The sequence below is a fragment of the Cyclopterus lumpus genome, chromosome 21 (genome assembly GCF_009769545.1).
Source record: "Cyclopterus lumpus isolate fCycLum1 chromosome 21, fCycLum1.pri, whole genome shotgun sequence".
Lineage (NCBI taxonomy): Eukaryota > Metazoa > Chordata > Actinopteri > Perciformes > Cyclopteridae > Cyclopterus > Cyclopterus lumpus.
Genome location: NC_046986.1, coordinates 18,546,221 through 18,569,455, shown reverse-complemented (window position 1 = coordinate 18,569,455; position 23,235 = coordinate 18,546,221). Strand labels below are relative to the sequence as shown.

General features: G+C 42.2%; 1 protein-coding gene across 1 annotated transcript in view; it reads right to left on the bottom strand.

Moving 5' to 3' along the window:
- kcnh3 (potassium voltage-gated channel, subfamily H (eag-related), member 3) overlaps nucleotides 1-23,235 on the bottom strand; it is a 105,794-nt gene that overhangs the window by 13,432 nt on the left and 69,127 nt on the right. Inside the window, exons 3-9 of the mRNA XM_034561467.1 lie at nucleotides 21,726-21,860; nucleotides 17,129-17,268; nucleotides 14,694-14,952; nucleotides 13,010-13,167; nucleotides 11,898-12,099; nucleotides 5,809-6,183; nucleotides 233-432 (exon numbers count right to left, since the gene is read on the bottom strand). Of these exons, the coding sequence (XP_034417358.1) occupies nucleotides 233-432; nucleotides 5,809-6,183; nucleotides 11,898-12,099; nucleotides 13,010-13,167; nucleotides 14,694-14,952; nucleotides 17,129-17,268; nucleotides 21,726-21,860 (1,469 nt within the window). The remainder of the gene's footprint in view (nucleotides 1-232; nucleotides 433-5,808; nucleotides 6,184-11,897; nucleotides 12,100-13,009; nucleotides 13,168-14,693; nucleotides 14,953-17,128; nucleotides 17,269-21,725; nucleotides 21,861-23,235) is intronic.

Sequence of the window (23,235 nt, the reverse complement as noted above, 5' to 3'; positions counted from 1 at the left end):
AAGTAATAAAACAAATTAAAAGACACTGAACATCTGCTTTAAAGGGGCAGTTCACTCAACATGAGACTAACTAAAAACATATTCTCGCACTCGCTCCTTTCGGTATTAATGTCCTGGTTACTGTACTTTCATTAGGAAGTAGTTTCTACTGAATGTAGAACATGCTGACAACTGAAAACAGTAAGAGCTGCAATATACACATGAGGAGCACGTAGGTCTGTTCTCTCCTCACCTCATTGACGTCGATGCCGTTGTTGACCGACCAGGTGGTCTGGAAACACTCCAGCATGCGCTGCTCCAAGGCCTTGGGCAGCCGATGGACCCGGATGAAGTCCTTCAGGTCCTTGGTGCGAGTGTGGTAGAGCGAGCGGCGCGAGTACATCCTCTGGATGATGGCCGTCACGTTACCAAACACCACTGCATGCATCAGCGCTGGAGAAGAGGAAAGGTTGTGCGTTTTTCAGTATGATACAGATTTAATTACAGACTTGTTTGATTGGCTCTTATCTAGACGGCTCAAGAAAATCCCAAAAGGCTTCTGCACGGTGGGGAGCGTCATTGGACGTCTTCATAAGCCCCAAGAAGTTAAAGAGCACGGGGCTTTAAAGGACTTAGCTGTTTTAAAACCACTGTAGAGCACTGCTACAAGTGGATTATTGCTTTCACAAAACGGAAATAGCACACGACTGAAATAAAAAGAATCCCCATTTTGAATAAATCTTTTATTTCTATTGAGAAAAACTAAATGATCATTCTAAAACCCCAAACAGCTCTTAACCCAGTGTGAAAAAAACGTTGTTGTATATTTTCTTAATAAACAGGTCGGCTTTGAATTTGAATGAAGTTATCTTATAATGTTCCTTTCGGACTGAACCAGACAGCGGTTTCTCTCCCTAAATTCTTGCCCAAGTAGAAAAGCTGCTGAAACAACGCTCGGACCACAGGACACTTACACAGTCCAGTGGCACCCAGACTAGCCAGTCCGGTGACACCCAGACTAATGACATCGTTTTAGGATGGCTGCTCCCGCGGGCGGAGTGACCCACCTCACATTTAGCCGAGTTAAGATGTATAAATATCTCTCTGTCAGAGCTTAAGGGCACTCAGAACAGAACAATTCAGGGAGGTTAATGGAGCCATAGTCCCCTCTCTTTACTCTTTCTCTCTCTGTGGGTTTTAGTTAGCTTTGATAGAGCACACATAATCACATCTCTGTGGATTCAAGGTTATTAAAAATCAATGCAACACAAAAAAAAAAAAAACACTCCAAAATCCCCAAATGTATTTAAAGGACGAGGACAGCTTCATTCAATGTTTTTCTTACTGTCAACACATCCCATAAAAAGACCAAACCAGCAACCAACAACCGAGTTCATCGGTTCTTTCTTCACTTTTTGTTGACTGCACTGAGTTGTTTTAAAGAAAAGGTGTTTCGATGTTTGGACCATCTTTTACAAAAGGACAACTGCTTGAGGCATCAACATGTAAAGTGACGCACCGATCAGCCGTCAGTAACTGTTTGATTGTTCACTCTGGATACAGTACATTAAAAAACATCCTTCTTAGGAGGTGAGATTTTAATTATAGCACCAAGTTTGTAACTGTGCTCAATTTATCTGTGTTATAAATACAGTTGCTAAAAAAAAAAAAACAGCAAGTGCAGTCGGATTCATTTAGCACTGCGGTGTGCGGTGTTAATTCTCCTTCCTATCTTTACTTCTCCTCATGCTGTTTTCCATCAAGTTGGATGAAAAGTAGGGAGGAAAAGACATTAGGAGCCTTGGTTTTGTTCTGTAATGTTCAGCTTTGCCTTGAATAAAGCTTAATTATTTTCTGTATTGTCCTATGTTTCATTTAGTACTGCAGCTTTTAGCAACTGTAACTTAAACAACAGGAAATAGCACATGTGTTTGGAACTATGGATTAATAGATATCTGATGCTCTACTAAGACAATGTATGTGAAATCCGAATCTAATAAAATATTATAAATTCAATTTACATGTCCTCAAGGTATAAGGTGTCGGTGTCGGTGTGTGTGTGTGTGTGTGTGTGTGTGTGTGTGTGTGTGTGTGTGTGTGTGTGTGTGTGGGCGTGTTTTCGCTTTTCTTTTGGGGACAAAAAGCACATCCCCATCACGTAAATCCTTATAGTTCAGGGTGAAGACTTGGTTTAAGGTTAGGGTTAGCTTTAGGTTAAGGGTTAGGACTAGGTCTAAGGTTAGGGTATGGGTTAGGATTCGGCTGGTAGAAGTTAGGGTAAGTCTCAAGGAAATTAATGTAAGTCAATGTTATGTCCCCAAAAGTCATGAAAACACGGCTGTGTGTGTGTGTTCACATTTACAGCCCACTCAATGTGCATCGGGGCCTGAGACATCCCCACACATCATTGTGTCCTCTGACCATAAATCTCGGTATTTCTCTCACCAAGTAACCTTTCCATTTATTTCTCATTTCTTCTTTTATTGCTTTCTGCCAGAACATTCAACTCGCTCGTGATTATGGATCAGACCAAAAAAACGTTTTGCAGCCGAGTGCGAAGCGGCAGGGATGAGAGTTAGCACCTCCAAATCTGAGGCCATGGTGCTCTGCCGGAAAACGGCGGATTGCTCCCTCCAGGTGGGGGCAAACTGCCTACCCCAAGCGAAGGAGTTCAAGTATCTCGGGGTTTTGTTCACAAGTGAGGGTAAGGTGGAGCGGGAGATCGACAGGCGGATCGGTGCGGCTGCAGCAGTAAAACAGGCGCTGTACCGGTCCGTCTTGGTGAAGAGGGAGCTGAGCCGGAAGGCAAAGCTCTCCATTTACTGGTCGGTCTACGTTCCAACCCTCACCTATGGTCATGAACTCTGGGTCGTGACCGAAAGAACGAGATCTCGGATACAAGCGGCCGAAATGAGCTTCCTCCGTAGGGTGGCCGGGCTCAGCCTTAGAGATAGGGTAAGGAGCTCGGACATCAGGGGGGAGCTTGGAGTCGAGTCGCTGCTCCTTCGTGTCGAAAGGAGTCAGCTGAGGTGGTTCGGGCATCTAGTCAGGATGCCTCCTGGACATTAGAGGTTTTCCGGGCACGTCCAACTGGTAGGAGGCCCCGGGGAAGACTGAGGACACGCTGGAGGGATTATATCTCCCGGCTGGCCTTGGAACGCCTCGGGATCCCCCAGAATGAGCTGGAAAGTGTTGCGGGTGAGAGGAGGCCTGGGTCGGCCTGCTGAACCTGCTGCCACCGCGACCCGACCCCGGATAAGCGGGTGATAATGGATGGATGGATGGATGGATGGGTAACTTATTATTACTGCAACATATTGTTTCAGCTCATTAAAAATAAAACTCCATCCACAAACACATGTTGAATTTAAGGACAGTCAGGAGGATTGGTAAATTCTCTGCGATTTTCGGTGATTAAGGACCCTCGTTGACACTCAAATGGCTAATTTTGGTTTGTACTTTATTGGGCTGCAGCAGCACTGTGGAAACGTTCAATCTAGTCTAGTTAATAACATCAGAGTGCAAACTCAAAGGAGCCTTGAGGAGATGAGTAATATGGTATATGAGTAATTTTAAAAGTTTGGAACATGTGAGCTTATTCTCTCTGCAGTTGTTTGTTTGTCATGTTACTGGTAGTGAAATGTCAGCATTTAAAGATAATAAAAAAAGGTATTTATACGAATTGTTATCTTCAATGATTAGTGATCCAGAGTTCTATTTAAATCATCAAATATAATCAAATAATTCTATATTTTTAAAACAAATAGTCTGTCAGATCTGCAGCATTAAATGTACTTTGTTAAATGCCCTTTACCAAATATCTCCAATCCATCTTGTGATCTTCACTGGACGAACACAAGTTCTGTGACAAAATTCAAGTATTTCATTCTTTTTCAAGATTGAGAGTCTGTGTGTCTGAAGGTGTTGATGTTATTGGCTGGATATTTGCCAATATGAGGTCATATTCTAGAAAATATAATCATCATTCAGTTATGGTCCGGGGGGCAGACACCATCACCTCATTTTAGAGTAGACTTAAAACTTTCCTCAGTGTATCCGTTTTAGGATACACTGAGCTCCTCTCTCCTCTTCTCTCTCTCCTTATGGACAAATTCACGTCTCTTCAGTGCACATTACTAACTCTACTTCTTTCCCAGAGCGTACTCGCCTCACAGGGTCCATTGGACCTGGCTTTGTCTGGAGCCGGTCCTGGCTCCTGGGCCCTGCCCCCTGACTGCTTGCCCCTGCTTCCTGCATCCTGGCCCTGGCCTGGCCTCCTTCCTCATTGGCCCCGCCTCCTTCGTGATGCCTCCTGCATAATGGTCTGGCCTCCTGCCTCCGTGGCCCTGCCTACTGCCATGGCCCTGCTGATGCCCCTTCCTCTCTACCTCGTTCTGTTTCATGGATTATGGCGGTCTGGATCGTGGTCCATGCCTACTACTTATTATTCAGAATTTGAATGTGTTGTAACTCTGTAACACTGTTCATCTGTACACATGACATCTATTGCATCTGTCCATCCGGGGAGAGGGATCCTCCTCTGTTGCTCTCCTGAAGGTTTCTCCTGATCCGATGTGAAAGATCAGGGGTGTCGTATGTGTACAAATTGTAAAGCCCTCTGAGGCAAATTTGTAATTTGTGATTTTGGGCTCTACAAAATAAAGTAAACTGAATTGAATTTAATCAGTTTTTATATTTTCATTTGCTGAAATGTACCATCTTTCATAAAACTACAAAAGCAAAGCTGCCTAAGGCTCTAGGTTGGTTTTATTAATAGCGAAAAGCGATAGACAATCAATCTGTTGTCAGATCGATTTTGATACATCCTGGTAACAAATGAACCAGCACACAGCCGAACATGTAATGAAACCCCTCAATCAAGAAACAACGGACTAATGAGACACTGAATGGATGGTTTTGCATACAAGAGTGCATCTATTGTACAAAATGTGCTCGGCTGTGTGTTGATGTCTCACTGGTGCCAGATAATGAGCTGAGTGAGTACTTAAGTTGGAGAGGAGAAGTGACATACACACAAAGTAGGGATGCACCGATACCGGGCCGACACCGACTCAAATAAACTGGATTGGTATTGCTGACATTGATTGATTCGATTCAATGCACTTGTTCATTTTACAGAGGAGCACCCCCATGGGATGATGGGATGGGCACGACCCAGGACAGGAGGATGATTAAAAGCACCCAGACGTCATTGGCACCCATCTAGCGAGCATCAGTGTTATTGGTGACAATATAGGTGCCTGTGTCAGAATCTGGAGTTTTTGTGTCTTGTGTCCATGTTGTCTCGTGTTTTCCTGTTTTATTTTGAAAGTCAACTTTCACAGGTCAACCCCCTGTGTGTTTCCCCTCTGGTCTGATTGGCTGCCTCGCCCCTGATTGTTCCCACCTGTGCCCTTACCCTGTGTATATATTGTCTGCGTCTCAATTTGTCCTGGGCCAGTTCATCTTGTCTTGTGTACCAGAGAACCAGTGTTTCCATGCCATTGGCAATTTGCCATTTTCCAGGTCATGTTATTTTGTTACTTTGTTCCTATTTGTTTTTTCGCTATTTGCCAGGTTTAGTTCCTTTGCTACTTTGCTTGGTTCATGTTGATTTTCTGTTTGTTTGTTCCAGTTTATTAACCTGTGATTTTTTGTTGTAACTTTGCCCCTCGAGTCGTGCGTTTGGGTCGTGACAGCCTGCTCATGAACTAAACACCGATATCGGTACTCGGTATCTGCCGTGACCCAAAGTCCTGGTATCAGTATCGGGACTGAAAAAGTTGTATTGGTGCATCCCTAAAATAGTGGAACTAAAACGTTTCTCACCTCCGATGAGCATGGTGCAGATGGAGAAGATCTTCTCTGAGTCTGTGTTGGCCGACACATTTCCAAATCCCACACTGGTGAGACTGCTCAGAGCAAAGTAGAGTGACGTGACATAGCTGCTACGCATCGACGGGCCGCCGCCCAGCACCCCAAAACTCCCGCCACCGGCGCCCGTCCCTGCCGCGACTTCGCCCGCAGACGTGTTTCCATAATATTGGCTGGAGTTCCAGGAGCCCTGCCCTCCGACCTCTGACCCCGACACGTTCCACTGGCTGCTGTTGGCCGGGAAGCTGCTGACTGTGACAGGGACCGGTGTGGTCAGGGCGGGCAGGAAGTAGGGAGTCCCCAGGCGCTTGGCCAGCTCGTGGAGCCAACCTGGGAGAGAGACATTAAATGAAAGAAAAACATTTTTTTACTCCAAAAAAGGTACAACAATTCAGCACTGGCTGATCTTATTCAGTTACCTGTGATGAATGGAAATAATTGTATACTATTACAAGCACAAAAGTAGACCTTCATCGTCTACGACTGTACACCAAATTCCTGCTCCTCTCTCCTTGCTGTCGGTCGCGAAGCGACACCGACTGTTTTCAATCTATGCACTACCCCGCGGCCACTCTCCATGCACCTCTCCGAAGCGCCAGAGATGTCCACGAGTTGGTGTCAACTTCCCTTTTCTTAAGGTTTCTCTTGATCGTGTCTTTATAGCGGAGCCGAGGGCGGCCACGATGTCTCTTGACAGATAGTAGCTGCAAGAAGAGAATCTGCTTCGGTAGGCGATCGGTTGGCATTCTCAGAAGGTGTCCTGTCCAGCGGAGATTCTTTCTGATGAGGAGGTCTTCCATAGAAGGGAGTCCTGTCCTCTTGAGAATCTCCGTGTTAGTCACCTTGTCCTGCCATTTGATTTTCAAAATTGACCGCAAATGTCTCATCATAAAAGCGTATAGCTTCTTCTCTTGGCTCCTGTACACTGTCCATGTCTCAGCCCCCTACAGCAGGGTGGAAATTATGATCGCTCTGTAGATTTTCCCTTTTACTCTTGCGGACACATGATGGTTGTTCCAGAGTCTTTCTCGAAGCCGACCAAAGGACATGCTAGCCTTTGACATCCTCTTTTGTATCTCAGTTTCTATTCGGCCATCTCCTACTATTGTGCTGCCGAGGTACGTGGATTCTTGTACAGAGTTCAGAGTGGTGACATCGACCATAATATCTTCCTGCCTGGATGTTTCAGAGTTCGACTGGAACAGCACTTCTGTCTTTTTGATGTTGATCTTTAGGCCAAACTATACCGATTCAGTGGCGAACGCATCTACAACCTTCAAATTTCCTGCTAAAGCTCCATTAGAGCTGAGTATTTCCTGAACTGTCCACCTCTCAGGGAAAAGCATTGATTGGTGGTAAGTAACATTAACTCAAGTACTGTTCTTAAGTACCATTTTATAGCACTCCGATTTACGGGACTATATTCTGCTACTCCATTACATCTCAGGGGAGAAATATTGTACATTTCACTCCACCTAATTTATTTAACAGCTAAAGCTATAACATTTAAAACATACAATAAACCTATGAAATATGATGTATAATTATAGATTGAAGACTCTTTACAGCCACAGAGGCGTTTTTGTGGCTGATTAGAGCTGCTCATGTTGGAGGTAGATAAAGATTTACATGAGGTGGCAAATAAGAATGATAATGCTGTAATGTGTCAAACAAGAGAATAATATTATCTTGTGCACATTAGATTTCGATTAATAAAATAAGCGTATTCCACCCTCGTATGGCATCCACAGTTCTGTGGTGAAGATCTGGTTCTGCTCGTCTGTATTGGCAATTTAAAGAACCCACACATTTTAAGTCACACATCCAAAGTTCTTCTATTACCTTACACAAATAATACTTAGTTTTTTGTTTCTTTTGTGAACAAAATTGACACCCCATGACTTGAACCCCATGAATGAGGATTCAAGTAAAACATTTAAAAACAAATATCAACATCGCAATTCAGCTTCAGAGAAAATAAGGAAGAAAAGAAGATGGCCGAGGAAGGAATAACCAGAAAGTAAGAAGAGAGGAATGATGAATTATTGATAAACAATGTGTGTGTGTGTCTGAGTGGATGAGTGGTGAAACCCATCTGAGCCGCCGACAGCAGAATCAGAAAGACAGCAAGGGAGGGAATATGAATAATACAATATGGATGCATCCATTCATTGATCTCTGGCATCACACACTTCTACAGGCTGGAAGCTTTGACCGTGTGTGTGTGTGTGTGTGTGTGTGTGTGTGTGTGTGTGTGTGTGTGTGTGTGTGTGTGTGTGTGTGTGTGTGTGAGAGAGTGAGTTTTCAGACAGTGAGACCAGCCTGCCAGCATAAATAAGCAGAAGTGACAATCGAGCAGTGAGCAGAGTCCCAGTGAAGCAGCTAAACCAACAACATTAGAGGATTTAGCACCTGAGTAGTTTTCTAATTATTTTGACACTAGCACACAACTTAACCTCCACCTTCCTGAGGAAATGTGGACCTGCTAAACCGTTACATTGCAATCAGGCAATGGAGATCCGTGCCTGGAGATCAGAATATATTCCCAAAAAAATAAACTACAAAGATTTTATTTTATCTTGTCAACGCATAAGGAGAACGTGAAGGGCATTACTAATGTTATGCAAAGGGCCAAAGTTACAACAGGGACGGTTTGGAGACATTGAATTGAAGGCAGTTTTTTGCCGTCAGTGGCGGTTTATAAAAGAGCCTTTGCAAATATTTAAATTTCTTAAGCCACCTGACGGACTGCATGAGTAGGTAAATTGAACGCGTTATAAAAAAGCTGAAGTATCATTTATTCCTGCTGCTCCTTGTTAAGAAATTATCAAATCATGATTAGTTAAAGCTCCATGAACCGCCGATGGATTTTAGCTTCTTTTTTTATTTTATGAAAGTGCTCAAGACTTGAGATATACATGCACGCTGCCATCAGAGCATTCAAGCAGAAAAAAGAGGGGGGGGGGGAACAAGGTACAACAGCTAAAATGAATGCAGTCTAATACAACAGTCCTGCAAAAAATCCCTCTAAATGTGTCTGAACTGTTCAAGAGAGGAGTCTATTTAACTAGGCACGCACTTTAAATGGCCGAGTGTAACCGGGAGCTTTCCTATTCTTTGGGTGGAAACTGTTGACAGTGTTTCTCTGCCTCTGTCCAAGGTGCTGACTTCTCGTCTAGAGCTCACTGGACTCACATGGGAGCTGTCTGTGGTCCTGAATCCCTGCCTCCCGCTCCGTCTCAGGGAGCAGTCACGCCAATATTTACCAAACTCAAGTTATTGTCCTGGAGATGCAGTGTTCAGTGGATTTCTATCAACTCAAAAGTACAGGTGGCAAAGGCACATCCGTACAAAGTAAAACAATCAAATGCACCAATAAAGTGCATAATATCAGCCACTGTGAAGTCTCGCCCTCCTTCTGAGGGACGCATGATGACATGACATGCTGGCAACATCACGTAGGTCCTTTCTTATCTAGGAAGTGAGTAACTGGTAAACAACATGTACAAAACAACTACCAATACTTTGACACCATTCTCAACGTTAGCCAATCGCAAACAATGATCTTATTGAGGAAACAGAGATTCCAGCATGGAGGACGCTAATGTCATATTATATTAGCTGTGATGCAACATCCAGTTTTATGTAGACCTTCAATGCCAAAAAGTAAATTCCATAAAAGGGTAATAGTTCGCAGTCAGTCGTGAGACTGGAATCAATGGGACAAATGCGTCTCTCAACTAAACTAAACTAAACCCATCACGTAAACTCGTCAGCCACAAAGGCTCAGTTATTCCTGTAAATAATCACTGCGTCACCAAGGTCATGCTTCACCGATTTCACAGGGGAATAAACTTTTCTGAAGAAATGTTGACTTTCCGACATCCCACTGCCATAAATACTCACTTGAGAACTAAATGTGTATAAATCCAGAGCTGAAAATAATCCACAACAAATGCACCATTTACTTTTTCAACAACTACAGTGCACAGATATTTAAGGAAATAACTGAGGCTTTGGATTTTCTGGCTCTTAAAATCTTGCAAGACCAACAGTAAATCCAAAGGTCTCTTTAGAAACCTACAGTATGCATAACAACATGTACCATGTCCCCTTTATGTGCATGTCTTAGGGTTAGGGTTAGCTCAGCTCAGCATCTTGTGTGATGTCTACAGCTCCACGAGGGACTGTGAGGACATCCGTGGCTCCACTGGCCCTCAATTACCGATAGCCCTGCAGACAAAACTGTACCTCTCCCAAGTACTAGCCAATTGAGCCGTTACACCGATGTCCATGCCAATAGCGGGCCTTTATTTTGAATCTCAGTTAGTGTCACGCAAAGGTCAGACCGGTCTTTGCTGTCCCCTGGATTCCCCTTCTGTCTGAATAGTAAATCAAGGGAACACTGACATGCATTGACTGCTGTGTTTCTGTCATCATGTGGTTTTGCTGAAATAATGATAGGTGGGTTGGTGCAAATCAATGTGAGAGAGAGAGAGAGAGAGAAAGAGAGAGATGGAGGGAGGGAGAACGGGACAGCGAGGGACAGAAAACGAGGGAGAACAGGCGGTGAAGTAAACATGTCGTTATGGGTCCCCGGGTCGAGTCCATAGCTTAGAAAACATGCTCATTGTGGTTTAGTATTTGACTCAACACCATGTTGATGCTTATGTTGACCCCCCGTCCCCCCCCCCCCGTCCCCCCACCTCCCTTAGCTCCCTTGGAAACTGCCCATCTGTTTCTACAGATTTATCAGATTGTATGCCAGTTTCATGTCACCTGCAGAATTTGAGATTCTCCTCCGAGAGATGCTCAACAAAGCTGAGTCTTATCAAAAGCATCGTCTGTGACGAAAAAACTCCAGACACTCGGGGTTTTGTGCTTTTGCATAACGCCTTTTGTTGCTGGTGCAAAATTACTGTCATCATTCTGCTGAGGAGTTTAAGTGTCATCTTCGATCTGTCTTTTTCAGCAAGTTGAGGGAAGTGAGTGTGCAAGAATCATCACACTAAAACCACAGAGAGGTGCTGCAATAAAATAAGATCTCATTTAATCTGCATTCGGGAACACTCAAAATGTTTTCCGGGGGACAGAGCGTACAGGGTAATGGAGAAGAGTGATGGAGTATCCAATCTTAGATTTGCTCAATTTGCCCAAAATTAAATATTGGTTTCTGGCTCTGGGAGGATTTTTACTGTACAGGCACAGTGACAATTAAAAACTTGAACACGAAAAGCTCTCTACCCAGAGAAAATGGATTGTTTTCCACTCCCTTCCCACAGACACTAAATATAGAGCTGAGGAGTGCACAGCTTACTGTAAATACCAAATAGGAACATTTCATTTGGCCGTGACAACATAGCAACAAGTGGACATTATTAAAGTAGCTTAGTTTAGTCGTAGTTTAGTTTACGTTTTCGCATTCAAGGAAACTGGTTTGGTATATTGCTGCTTGTGACAGAAAATGTAATTAAATAAATCACGTAAATAAGTAAATGACTGAAAAATACTGTAAAGCGGATAAAAGATTACATCACTTGATAATTGTATAGTATCAGTCATTGTATGAAATAGAAATAGGAAATCTTGAGTTATGACCAAACATGTGTTTTGCGAGGTCCTAGTGACATTTGACCTGTGACTATGAAATTCTAATCAGATCATCCTTGAGTCCAAATGGATGTTTGTGCCAAAACTTGAAGAAATTCTCTCCGAGCATTCCTGAGATATCGCAATGACTATCGCCGGCGGCATTAAAACATGTTCAATATATCTGAATAACAATTAAATAACTGGTAGTTTTTTGTGCATAAATGTGCAGAATTGTCCAGAATTGTCCAAGAAATGTGCAAAGGTTCACAGTACAAAGTGCAAAAAAAGCCCAGAATATGCAATGTACAGAGCCTCAAATATGTGAATTTTCATCATGCATGCATCAAATTTAATAAGAAACCACCAGTAGAGTAAACGTACCTCACAACTATACTTAAGTACAGCTCTTGGGTACATTTACTTGCTGTGGGTAGTAAAGAAAGTGTACTGACCAATATCCCAGGAGCCAGGACTTTCGATCTCCTTGCGGCCTATGAAGTACCAGACACAGGCCATCCAGTGGGCCAGCAGGGCGAACATGGACATCAGCAGAGTGAGAACCACAGCGCTGTACTGGGAGTATCGCTCCAGCTTCTGCAGCAGCCGCAGCAGCCGCAGCAGCCGAACTGTCTTTAACAGGTGGACCCCGAAGTACTGCACAGAGAGACACAGACCACATCGGTTCACACACACACACACACACACACACACACACACGGTCTTATGGGGTCAGATCAGTCTCAATAATTGCAAATGCACACAGAGAGATTTACAAATGCAAACACAAAGATAAGATAGATTAGATAAAGTATAAACACAGACACGTCGTTCTGCGTGCATTTGTGAGTCTAATTTATTTGTAAATCCTTCTGTGTGCATTTGTAAATCAAACATATTTGTAAATTGTTCTGTGCGCATTTGCAAATCTTTGTGTTTGCATTTGTAAGTCTCTCTGTGTGCATTTGCAAGTATTGAGACTGATCTGACCCCATACAGTCTCAGCCTCCAGGGTTTCTTATACATTTAAAAGGCATTTTTGATTTCATTTTATTCATCATGTGCTATTAACACTGTGTGAGGGGAGGTGGTGGTTTTATTCAAAAGATAGATCTTATTCTTCCATGTGCTATGAAACAAAATAAATGTAAACCAATTTTTGCATGCGTGAGAAGTGATCCAGCCCACAGTTTTTGAGCGTGGAAACAGAAATGAATGAGACCTGCACTGTGTGCACTAACACCAGATTGGCTCGGCCCCATTTGTTTGTCTGATGATCATCAGTTCTGAGGAAACGTTGATCTAATAAATTCACTAGGAAGCCAACGGCATTATGCATTCATTTGCCCTTTTTTCCCCCCTAATTTGGCTCGCTGCCATGGGTGTGTCAGCCTGCATAATGAATGCAGGAGACACAGTGTGTCCACATTAAAGTGCTTTTCTTTGCTAGAAAAACAACAAAACAAATGGTGAATAAAGAGGCTTGATTTGTCACAAACCTTGCTGATGTGAACACACACACACACACACACACACACACACACACACACACACAGAGGAGACTCACCACGCTGATGTTGAAAGCGTACAGCAGGTCAAAGGGCAGGGCGGCAATGAGATCGACAAAGAGCCAGGTGGTGACGTAGTGAACGCAGATGGAGCGGGCGTCGTACACGACCTGACCCGACGTGCTCACAAAAGTAGTTCGAAAGTTCAGCAGAATGTCTGCAGAGGACGACAAGCACAGCAGAAGCTGACAGCAGGAAGCACCACCAGGACCGTGCAGGCGCTACTCAACATTACTGAAACATGAGGGTGAAGGACGCACAGTACAGAGCGATGGTTACTCAGTGAGTCACATGTAAGTTTATTGATAACAGAACAAAAAGAGATATCAGCTATGCTTATTATATATGTATATATATGCTTAATATAATTAAAGATCGACACGAGAGGTTCAGCGTGACTTTGTCTTCTAGTGTCAAACTGTACTTCACAAGTCATGGAAGAAAGAAAATATATTTGGGAGTGCAAGAGACTTTTCAACTTTTTGGAGACCTCCTGTGATCTATTTGTATTCATTTTGTCACCTTCACGTTTTTAGTTTGAAAGTTGACTTAAAAGCTTGAAGAGTAAAAAAAAAGTGAGTATAGTTTCTGCATTTAAAGACACTGACATCTTAAGAGTTTTGAGCATTATCTGTTTCTTCACTGATTGTTTAATACGCCTGGTTTTCTCACCACATAGCTTTTAAATGGAACTTGTTTGACGGATTAAACATCAAAGGAATACTTCACCAACAAAATTATCATTTCTACATTAATTTCTACATGAATTAAAAACGTGACTTTTTCTTGCATACCTCGACGGTAAATATATTTTGCGGCTCACATTTACTTAAATTCATTAAGACGTTACTCAGATTTGATTAAGTTATCTTAAAATTTCATGTAATGTGGGGTGAGTGACCGATACACAAAATGGTAATTTTGGGCGCTTAAAAGAAAAATGTAATGCAATTTGTCGTAAAAGGGCTAAAACACAACAAAACCAGCATGTTAACCTTCTATTAATCTTCTTAAGGGTCCTATTAAGGGCCTTAATAGGAGTCTGTAGGGTGTAGTAAATTCATAAAAAGCATCCTATGAACAGAAATAACCGGAAGCCTGATGTCACATCTGCAGTCGTCTGAGCGAACATATCGATAAAAACCGTCTCGGCCGATTAGTTCTAACAAACAGGATATCCGTTGACTGCGCGGGGCTCGTATAATTTCATTGCAGAACTTCGTTGATGCAGGGCGTGTGTTCACTCTTTTTCCATTAAGGCAAATTGTCCTTTGAAGAGCACTCGCACAACTCTCTCACGGTTAGATGGACAACGGTGGGGACAGAGAGGCCTGTTGTATTCTAGGAAATGGGTCGGCAATGAGACTTAATGATCTGTTGTGAATGGCTCACATCCCTTTCAGTGCTGCGTATGCATCGTTACAAACTCCAACAAAACTTTCATCATGATGGATGAGCCTCTTAGAGACGGGCTGTTTCATTGGCTTCTCTTCGGGGGCGATTGATAAATCGGAGAACAAACAGTCGATCTTCTCAATTATTAAGTCTTGTTATCCGCTGAAACCAAACATGATGTTTGAATAGAGAACGCGCTAATGGGAACAAGCATTAACATCAGTGCTCAGGTGTGTGTCCTTTGCCATTAAAATTACTTCATTTGGCTCGACACCGCGTTCCCCTCACCTAAAATGAACAGGATCTCCACGAGGATGTCGCTGACGCTGGGTGGGCTCCGTGAGGCGGTGCTGCTAGCGTCGTCCCGCCCTCCCACCACCGCAAAACACACATTGTACGGCACGGTGACGGCCACGTAGAAGGTCGCCAGCAGAATCAACCAATCCCAGCCGGCCTTGAAGGTCCCGTAGTGGAGCAGGATGAAGCGGGACTTCTGGATGGCTGCTACCTTGTACTCTGGGATGGGAGGCTTATCCCCGAACATGTTCTGGATGGGAAAACAGGTAGAGAGAGAGAGAGAGACGTTACCACCACTCTGTTTCTTTCATGCAAACACTCGCTGGACCTCTTAAAGCTCATGTTGATGCAGAGACGCATTAAGGAATTCTAGTCAAGATCCCCTCGGGTGGAATTACAGTTTGTATATATAATCTATAAGACATTATTTTCCATTTGACAATCTTTTTTTCTTTACAGGCGTTAATTACAAAATACAGAGCATTAAAATAGCTATTTTCTTTGTAATGATGTCAGATAGTGTGGCAAATGTTTTTTTTTATAACTTAAAGAGATATTAAGAAGAATAGTTTTACGCTTGCACATACTCAGTATTTTCACTGATATATATCTGTATGTTATAAACGGACTATATTGTTTTAATCTCATTTTCCGATAGATTTCATGTCCTCATCAATCATGTTGTTGTTTCCTGCATGAGGACCCTGATTGTCGTACACAGGGTCTTATTGCAATAATCAGCTCAACAAAAGCTTCAATTAATACAGTGAAGAAAGAAATGGAAAAACCAAGGTGATCATTAAAAAAAGTTTTAAAGGTACTGGATACTTGTTGTATTTTTATTAATGTATATATAATATAAACAAAATATGTATACAATACAAAAACAGATAATGTCCATGTCTGAGCAAATACAAAAAACTAAAATAACGATATATAAAAATAAATAATCCCTCAAACTTCAGGATGGGAACTGCACAGGTCGGCATGTTTGTTTTTATCACTGAGATCAGCGAAAACGCAGCTCTTTTACCCTAAAGTCAAAGAGACGTGAGCACACTCCAGATGCCCTTCACACCATCTGTCAGGGTGTGTGTGCTGCAGCAGATCTACAGACTTCACTGCGTCTAGTTGCTTGGTTTAAGAACACCCTGGAAAACAATTAAACAAAAAGTAAATAACTTTGTATTCCATCTGGATAAAATAGGCTTTGAAAAATCTGGATTCGTTGGTGTTGAACAACCTGTAGGGGTTTTTAAAACTTGGCTAGTATATTTATCCTTACCTCTGTGACTGTGAATGTGAATGTAATCATGAGTGCAAAAAGTCTCAAAAGTCTCAAAAGTAAAAACAAATAACGATTACATGAGAGGCCGTCTGGGGCCAGTTTGGCATGCAATCCATTTCATGGCAACCAAACATGTTCTGCCTATAATGAACCTGCAGTTGCCAAGCACAAAGTCAGTCCAGGAAGCAGATTAAAAATGTTTTTGCATCGATCGGAGTAGACAACAGACTGTGTTTGTAGATGGACGACGTATCTCCACCTCCTCCCACTGGAGAGAAGTGAAGCCCAAACATCCAAAGGGAGCCCGGTTCATTCCTATGAAAGATGCTCAGTGGGGCTCAAAAGTTTGACTTCCGAGTAAAGAGTTCAGATAATATGACCCGGATCTTTAAGCAATGTCACGCATTATGGGGCCCATAGATCAAGCACACTAACCCACCTCCAAGCCCTCGGTCCAGCCTCGTTCTCATTCACATGAACAGAGGAAGGAAAATAACTTAGCTATTAGTGCATTATACACATTTTAGGACCTAATGATTTAGATAACGGATATTGATGACTTGCCAATGTCTCTTTCCCAATGTAAGTCTCTGATTTTAGGGCCCAGTTGCATCATGAGATGGATCTGGAAGTTGTAATTCCACCGTTTGGCCACTGTGTAAACTTGGCATCAAAACCTGGCGCTCTTCCAGGGGGCTTGAAAATATCTTTGATACAGGAGCTGCCAGCTTAAGACCTTTCATGTAGTAGTGATTGGAGCCGCGGTATCGAGGTCCCACCAAAACGGGGCTGTTCCCAGAGCGGATAAGATATATAACCTCTTCAGCTTGTTCTGGGTCTACCTTTGGAGCACCACATGCCCCATGAATCCACAACCTAAGTTCGGTCACTACCCAAAGCTCATGATCACAACTGAGGGTTGGAACATAGATGGAATTGTAAATTGATAAATTTGCCTGCTTTTTTTTTTAGCTTGGCTCATGTCCCATCTGCTCACATGGAAGGGGGCGTGGTTTATGACCTCTGCTGCAACCCGCCACCGGGGGGCGATCAAAATGTTTCGGCTTCACTTCCATGGAGCTGCCATGTCGTCCGTCTTTATCCAGTCGGTGCTGGGTACAAACACAGAGACACTTACGTTGTTGAGCTTCAGTTTGCTCTTGTCTTGTTTCTGCAGGTGTCCCGACAGGTGATAGAGGACCGCTCTGCTGCGGCGCCGGTTGGTGTTGAAGCCCGGTGGGCGAGTTACCTGATGCACCTTCAGGCCCGTCTCCTCATCTGTGTAGGAGAAGGGAACATGCTGAGCCACGATCCAAACCACAACATCCGGTGAGAATTTTGCCCGAGCTCTGTGTGTCTAGGAAAACATCACCTGCACCGTCTCACCTCGTGAAAAGTCAGCTTACACAACGATACAAATCAACTCTCTTTGTTAACTTGTGTTCCAGTGGAAGTCCGAGTAAGATAGATCTTAACTCCTCTGTACTCTGATGTACACATGCTGCTCTCGTGTTTGTGTAAATATTTGATGCAATATCGACCTGCTGTCTGCCTTCGCGGCTCTTTATCGACTAAACAAGGCGTTTAGGTACAATTCAACGCTGGGCTGAGATCCAGATCTGTGTATTTACAGATCAGAATCAATTATTATTATCGCCGGCACCTCATTCATGTCATCCTTCTTTGTCATTTATTGAATAATAGAAGATAAGATCAGGGAAATGAAAGAAGGGAAGGGACACGAGGAAGTACAGCAGGTAGATTATGGGAGTTGTTTTCTGTTAAGCTATCGTCACGGCGGAACATCTTTTCATGCGCTCTCCATTTCCACTTTACATTTCCTATTATGATTTTCCCTTCTGTGTGCCTACAATATGATGCCGTGCTTGGCAACCCCTGTAACCAAATCATTTTCATATTCAGATGGTAAATTTGATTTGATCGTCGTATCGAGGGTGGATTTCAAACAGTTTAGACGGTGGAGCACAGAGAACCTAACTACTGTCGCTGGGACTCTTTTCTGTCTCTCTGCATGTGTTGTGAAGTTGTCGGTTATTCACGAGACCTTTACTACGAAATGCTCATGTGGTCGTAAACACGATGTGTGTGTGTTTCCTTTTTGCCACGCGGCGTCTGAACTTACGCCTGTTTTGACGGATGTACAAAGAATGCATGCAGGTGAATTATAAGGGTGATATTCACTGCTCTTCTTTAAACAGAAGCTTTTAAACAGGAGAGAAAACTACGTATAAAAAGTGGTAGCAAAGTTAAACATTAAAGTAAAATGATTCTTGCTACTTTTCAAATTGGCTGGATTTAAGGTCAGTGGAGGCTGATGGGATGACTTTAAAATTGGTGATAGAGAATCCAGGTGGAATTTGCAAGCGGGTGTACTTCCTGGGAAACTGTACACCATCAGTCGTGATACAATAAAGCCATAAGAAATGTCCCCAAAATCAAGCTCGTCTGCCTGTATTATCAAATCAACAACCCAGTCTCCAGAAAAAAAGGTTGTATGTTTTCGCTGGATGCAAAGATACGTTTCATAAACACTTTCATATCACCTTCACACATGCACAATGCCATGTGGTTGAGACTGTGAGACATTTGGTTAGGTTTAGTCAACAAAACTACTTGGTTAAGGTCAGAAAATCTTAATTAGTGACCTTTAGAGATGCTGATATTTATATGTATATTATATTACAGAGCCTGGCTGGTTATTTCCTCTTATTTCCAGTTTTTGTGCTTCACTAAACTAGCTTTTTGCAACCAACTGAATACTTCTCTGCTCACTGAAGAGGATCTGCTCCTTACCGTAGCTGTCAAAAACACAACAATTTTTAGTTTTAGGTGCTTATACACTAACGAAAACATATTTTTGAATATTCTGTGCTTTAGAAAATACACATCACACCACACTAAGTGCCAAAAGAGAGCCGTTCATCCAGCCAGAAGACTGCCACTAAGGAGCAGAAGCAGGTAAATGGGATTATTTGTGTCACATCTCAAATATCAAAGCTTTTACTTTCCCTCATTTTCTAGTTGTTTGTCTCCCCTTTTTTCATTATGTTCTCACATCAATTCTTAGTTTTAGGTGATTACACACTGATACTAACAGTTTTGAATATAATACACACTGGCCCTTTAAGGGAGTCATCACTGATTCAACCAGGAAAAGGGTCATTGTTCCACCTGTACCCCTGAAGGTTATTCTACTAAATCCTTGTGTAGCGAATGGTATTGCACATTTCCACCTGTGACTGCTTCACGTGCATTTGCTGTTGGCATACATGGGAGAGCAATTTATGGAACAAGACGGTATTTACGCGCCTTGGGGTACATTCTCATTTTTGCGCTGTGATTACTGATAGTGCTGGTTTCTAGAATATACAGTACGTTCTCTGGGGGAGAATGTTTTTGCTAGAGGGGGAAAGGGGCTGGCTATATATTTTAAATTATTAACACAGTCAATTAACAGTGTGCGTGTATGTGTGTGTGAGAGAGCAAGTTTTTGCACATACCAGTGTGTGTCTGTTCGTAAAAGAAGGGAGTATTTGTGAGTCTCTCTCTCCTTATTTATTATTTATTTTTCCATCGTAAATATGCTCTGCGTCTTTTTCTGTCCCTCTCACTCCCCGTCCATCTCACCAGCCAACAGAGAGCCTTTCATCCAGCCAGAAGACTCCCACTAAGGAGCAGAAGCAGGTAAATGGGATTGTTTGTGTGACATTGTAAATGTCAACGCCTTTCCTCTCCATCATTCTCTTGTTGTTTGTCGCTTTTCTCCCCTCTTTCAATGTGTTCTCACATCAAGAGGTGCTTAATTTAGCAGAACCCAGAAAGTTATGATAATGGCTCTGGTTGTCTCAGTGACGAATCAGAAAGAGAAGCCATTTAAATCCCCATCTCTCTCTCTCTCTCTCTCTCTCTCTCTCTCTCCTTTCTGTCTGTGTTTACTGTTTGTCCTCTGTCCCATGTGGTGTGTACTGCACTCCAAATCTGGTAGCTTGAATTTAAAATGTAATAACTCATGCGGTCTGTAAAACACAGCCAGAGTATATGAAAGCAGCCTTCAATCATTTCGGCATTGAGATATTCTGCCAAGTGAGCGAGCCATGTGCAAGTGGGGGGAAATTGGTTAAGTGATTTCAAGCAGGGGCTCTTGGAACCAGGAAGCACTCTGCACAGTAGCTCTGAAAGCCAATCAAAAACACTAACATGTTAAATACTCCACTTCATCTTAAGAGTTTTGATCACTCTACATTCAACTTCCAAACTCTCTGCAGAGAACTAACAGCGGAGAGAACCTGACCTGGATGAGGCTTACTTCATAAATCCTACAGGTGCAGTATCCTCATGAATTAGACTTTATATTCCAGGCCTGCAGGTTAAAAGCTGAGCTTTCAAAGTGTTCAAAATTCCTTTTAATGAAGTAACTAAAAAAATTAAATAGGCTGAGTCCTCCAAATTAAAGAGAAAAAAATGATGTTCCACTAAAATGACACAAAGAAGCGTTTTCTGATGTGATGCCTCCTAGTGATAGGAGGCACCTTTCAAAACATTACAAGTTACAGTTTAAAGATCCATATTAGATATATAGATTTCAACCTAACTAGTATAAAGTAAAGTAAAGTATTTGCTGATCTTTTCCGAACCTAACTAAGTATTTGCTGATCTTTTCCTGAACCTATCTAAGTATTTGACGACCTTTTCTTGAACCTAACTAAGTATTTTTGTTGCCTAAACTTAACAGAGTTGTTTATTTTGAAGAGATGTTCTGCATGTAAAAAGCGGAAATGGACATGTGTTGCTGGACTTTCGTAGAAAAGCAAACGTTAAATGAGGAATAACGTTTTTCGTAAGATATACCACAACACCGTTGTATTAGGATGTGTTGTCATGGCTACAATAATAAAGACGTGTCAGCTATTTATATAAATTATAATTATATATTAAATCCATTTATAACATGTATTTATATTTCCGAAAGTCTTCACCTTCACAAAAGTTGTCAGTGGAGTTTGCATCTTCCTCTAGTTACCTCACAAACACTGCCTGGTAATTTCCTTTGTGACCACGTATCATCACAAGCTGTGTGCCGTCTCTGACAGGATGTTAATGGCTCACCATGTCTATTTTCTTTATAGACATTCATTAATATCAGTGGATTATTCAAATTGACAGACACACTTATCTAATCAGGGTGAGATTTACACTGATGAAAATTGTTAATTGATGCTTGATTGTTGTTGCACTTAATAGCTGCAAGGCAAAACGTTCTGCATGATGTCGCCCTCTCCAGGGGGGAAGGTAATTAAAATGATCTTGAAACTACACACTGAGTTGCCATTGAAGATCATGAGGAAGCCTGCTTTATTTTTTCTCATCGGCATCAGCTATTGTGAGACCTGGAAACCACAAAATGTAACAATGCTGAAAATGTAGAGGTCCCGGAGAGCATCTCCAACTACATTCAGTTTGTAGATTATTTGAATTTGTTGCGTAAAAAATATGAACTCCAGACCGTGACAAAATAATAATATTTTTTACTCAAGGTCTATTTACTGCACAAGCATTTTAACAAGCTTTTCAACGCATGGTCTTCTGCACATATTGAGTCGGCTCAGTCGTCTTCCAAAGTGAAAAAGACGGCGGGCCACAGGAGATAAGACTCTGAGATGCAGTCGAAAGCAAACTAACAGAACTGAAAGCGGGCGCTGTTCATGTAAACTCACCCGTGTCCAGTCCATGCTCGGGATCCTGGTCCTTCTTCTTGTCGGTGATGTCTTTGTGGGACACAAGGAACAGAACCACCTCACCCTTTTCATTCTTAATGGGCACAATGTCCAGAAGACACCAGAACTGTGTTCCTGGAGAGAGAGAACACAAAACACACACAATCAATGTGTCTTTTCCACCCAAATGTACATTAAAGCAGGTATAATGACATTTATTTATCAGCGTGACTTCTTTGTCCTTCACCCTACCTCTATATTAATGACATTATTAGATGGAGTTCCCATTAAACCTGGTTCAGACATTCGTGATTGTCTCAGAATGAATTATAACAATGTTGGGGAGCCTACGATACTGTAAACACCTTTACTGCTATGTAGCAAATGGTTGCATGCTGACACGCTGAACTAAGATGGAGGACACTGTAAACCAACTAGGCCTACCCTTCTTAATACTAGCATCACAGCACCGCCGCGGTGAGTATGTTAGCTGTGCCAAATTACAGCCTTGTGTGCCAATCACAGCCTACCAGCCAAATGTTAGGCATAGCAGGTCTGTGAAGTTAAGTAGTCAACTTGTTGCAGCAGTGTGCATCAATTCAACCGTGTGAATAAAGTGTGTGGGAGGAAGCTCGGCCAACTGGCAATTCGTGTTTGTGTCTGTGCTGTCACCTTCTGTACTGGAAGCGCACGTAATGTTCCTTTAGTCACGATGACGTGAAGCTGTGTTTCAGCAGGACAAGTCGACACAATAAAACACCCACCTGGAAGATCAGTTATTTTTGTACGATTCATTTAGGGGTTGTATATGAGGGGGTTGATAATGCAATAACTAGCTAAAGTAAGTTCGATTTTATAATTGTCCAACTCGTAAACTACTAAATAATTGGTTTATTACAGTCATTATTTCTGTTGTGTGTCATTTGGTTCATTGATTGGTGTCTTTATGAGAACTTAAACATATCAAAAACCAATATAAATGCCATCTGTCCTTCACTTAAAATGATTGATGGACGAGATGAAAGAAGCACACACACACACACACACACAGAAGTGCACCACAAGTAAAAATACTTATTATGCTGAATGGCTCATTTTAAGAATAGAACGTAATATATTTCTGTATTCTAATAATCGATGCATTCATGTGTTCATCACTTCAATAATGCAGCTTGTGAAAGCAGACCTCATTACAACCACTTTATATACTGCTGGGTAGCCTGTGAATTTCTCCCCGGGATGAATGAAATATAATCTTAAATAATACAGCACCATTTATTTGTTGATTATAATCTTTTTATTATTAATCAGATTCTGTAAAGTAACTCGTGACTGAAGTTATCAAATATATGTAGTGGAGTAAAAAGTAAAATATCAGCCTCTGAGATGTAGTGCAGTACAAGTATAAAGTAGCAGAACATTTGAGGAAATAATACCGCTACCAAGTAGAGAATGAGATTCTGTACGCAAGATATATGTGAGTGATAATAAAAGGAAAGCAGGCAGAGCT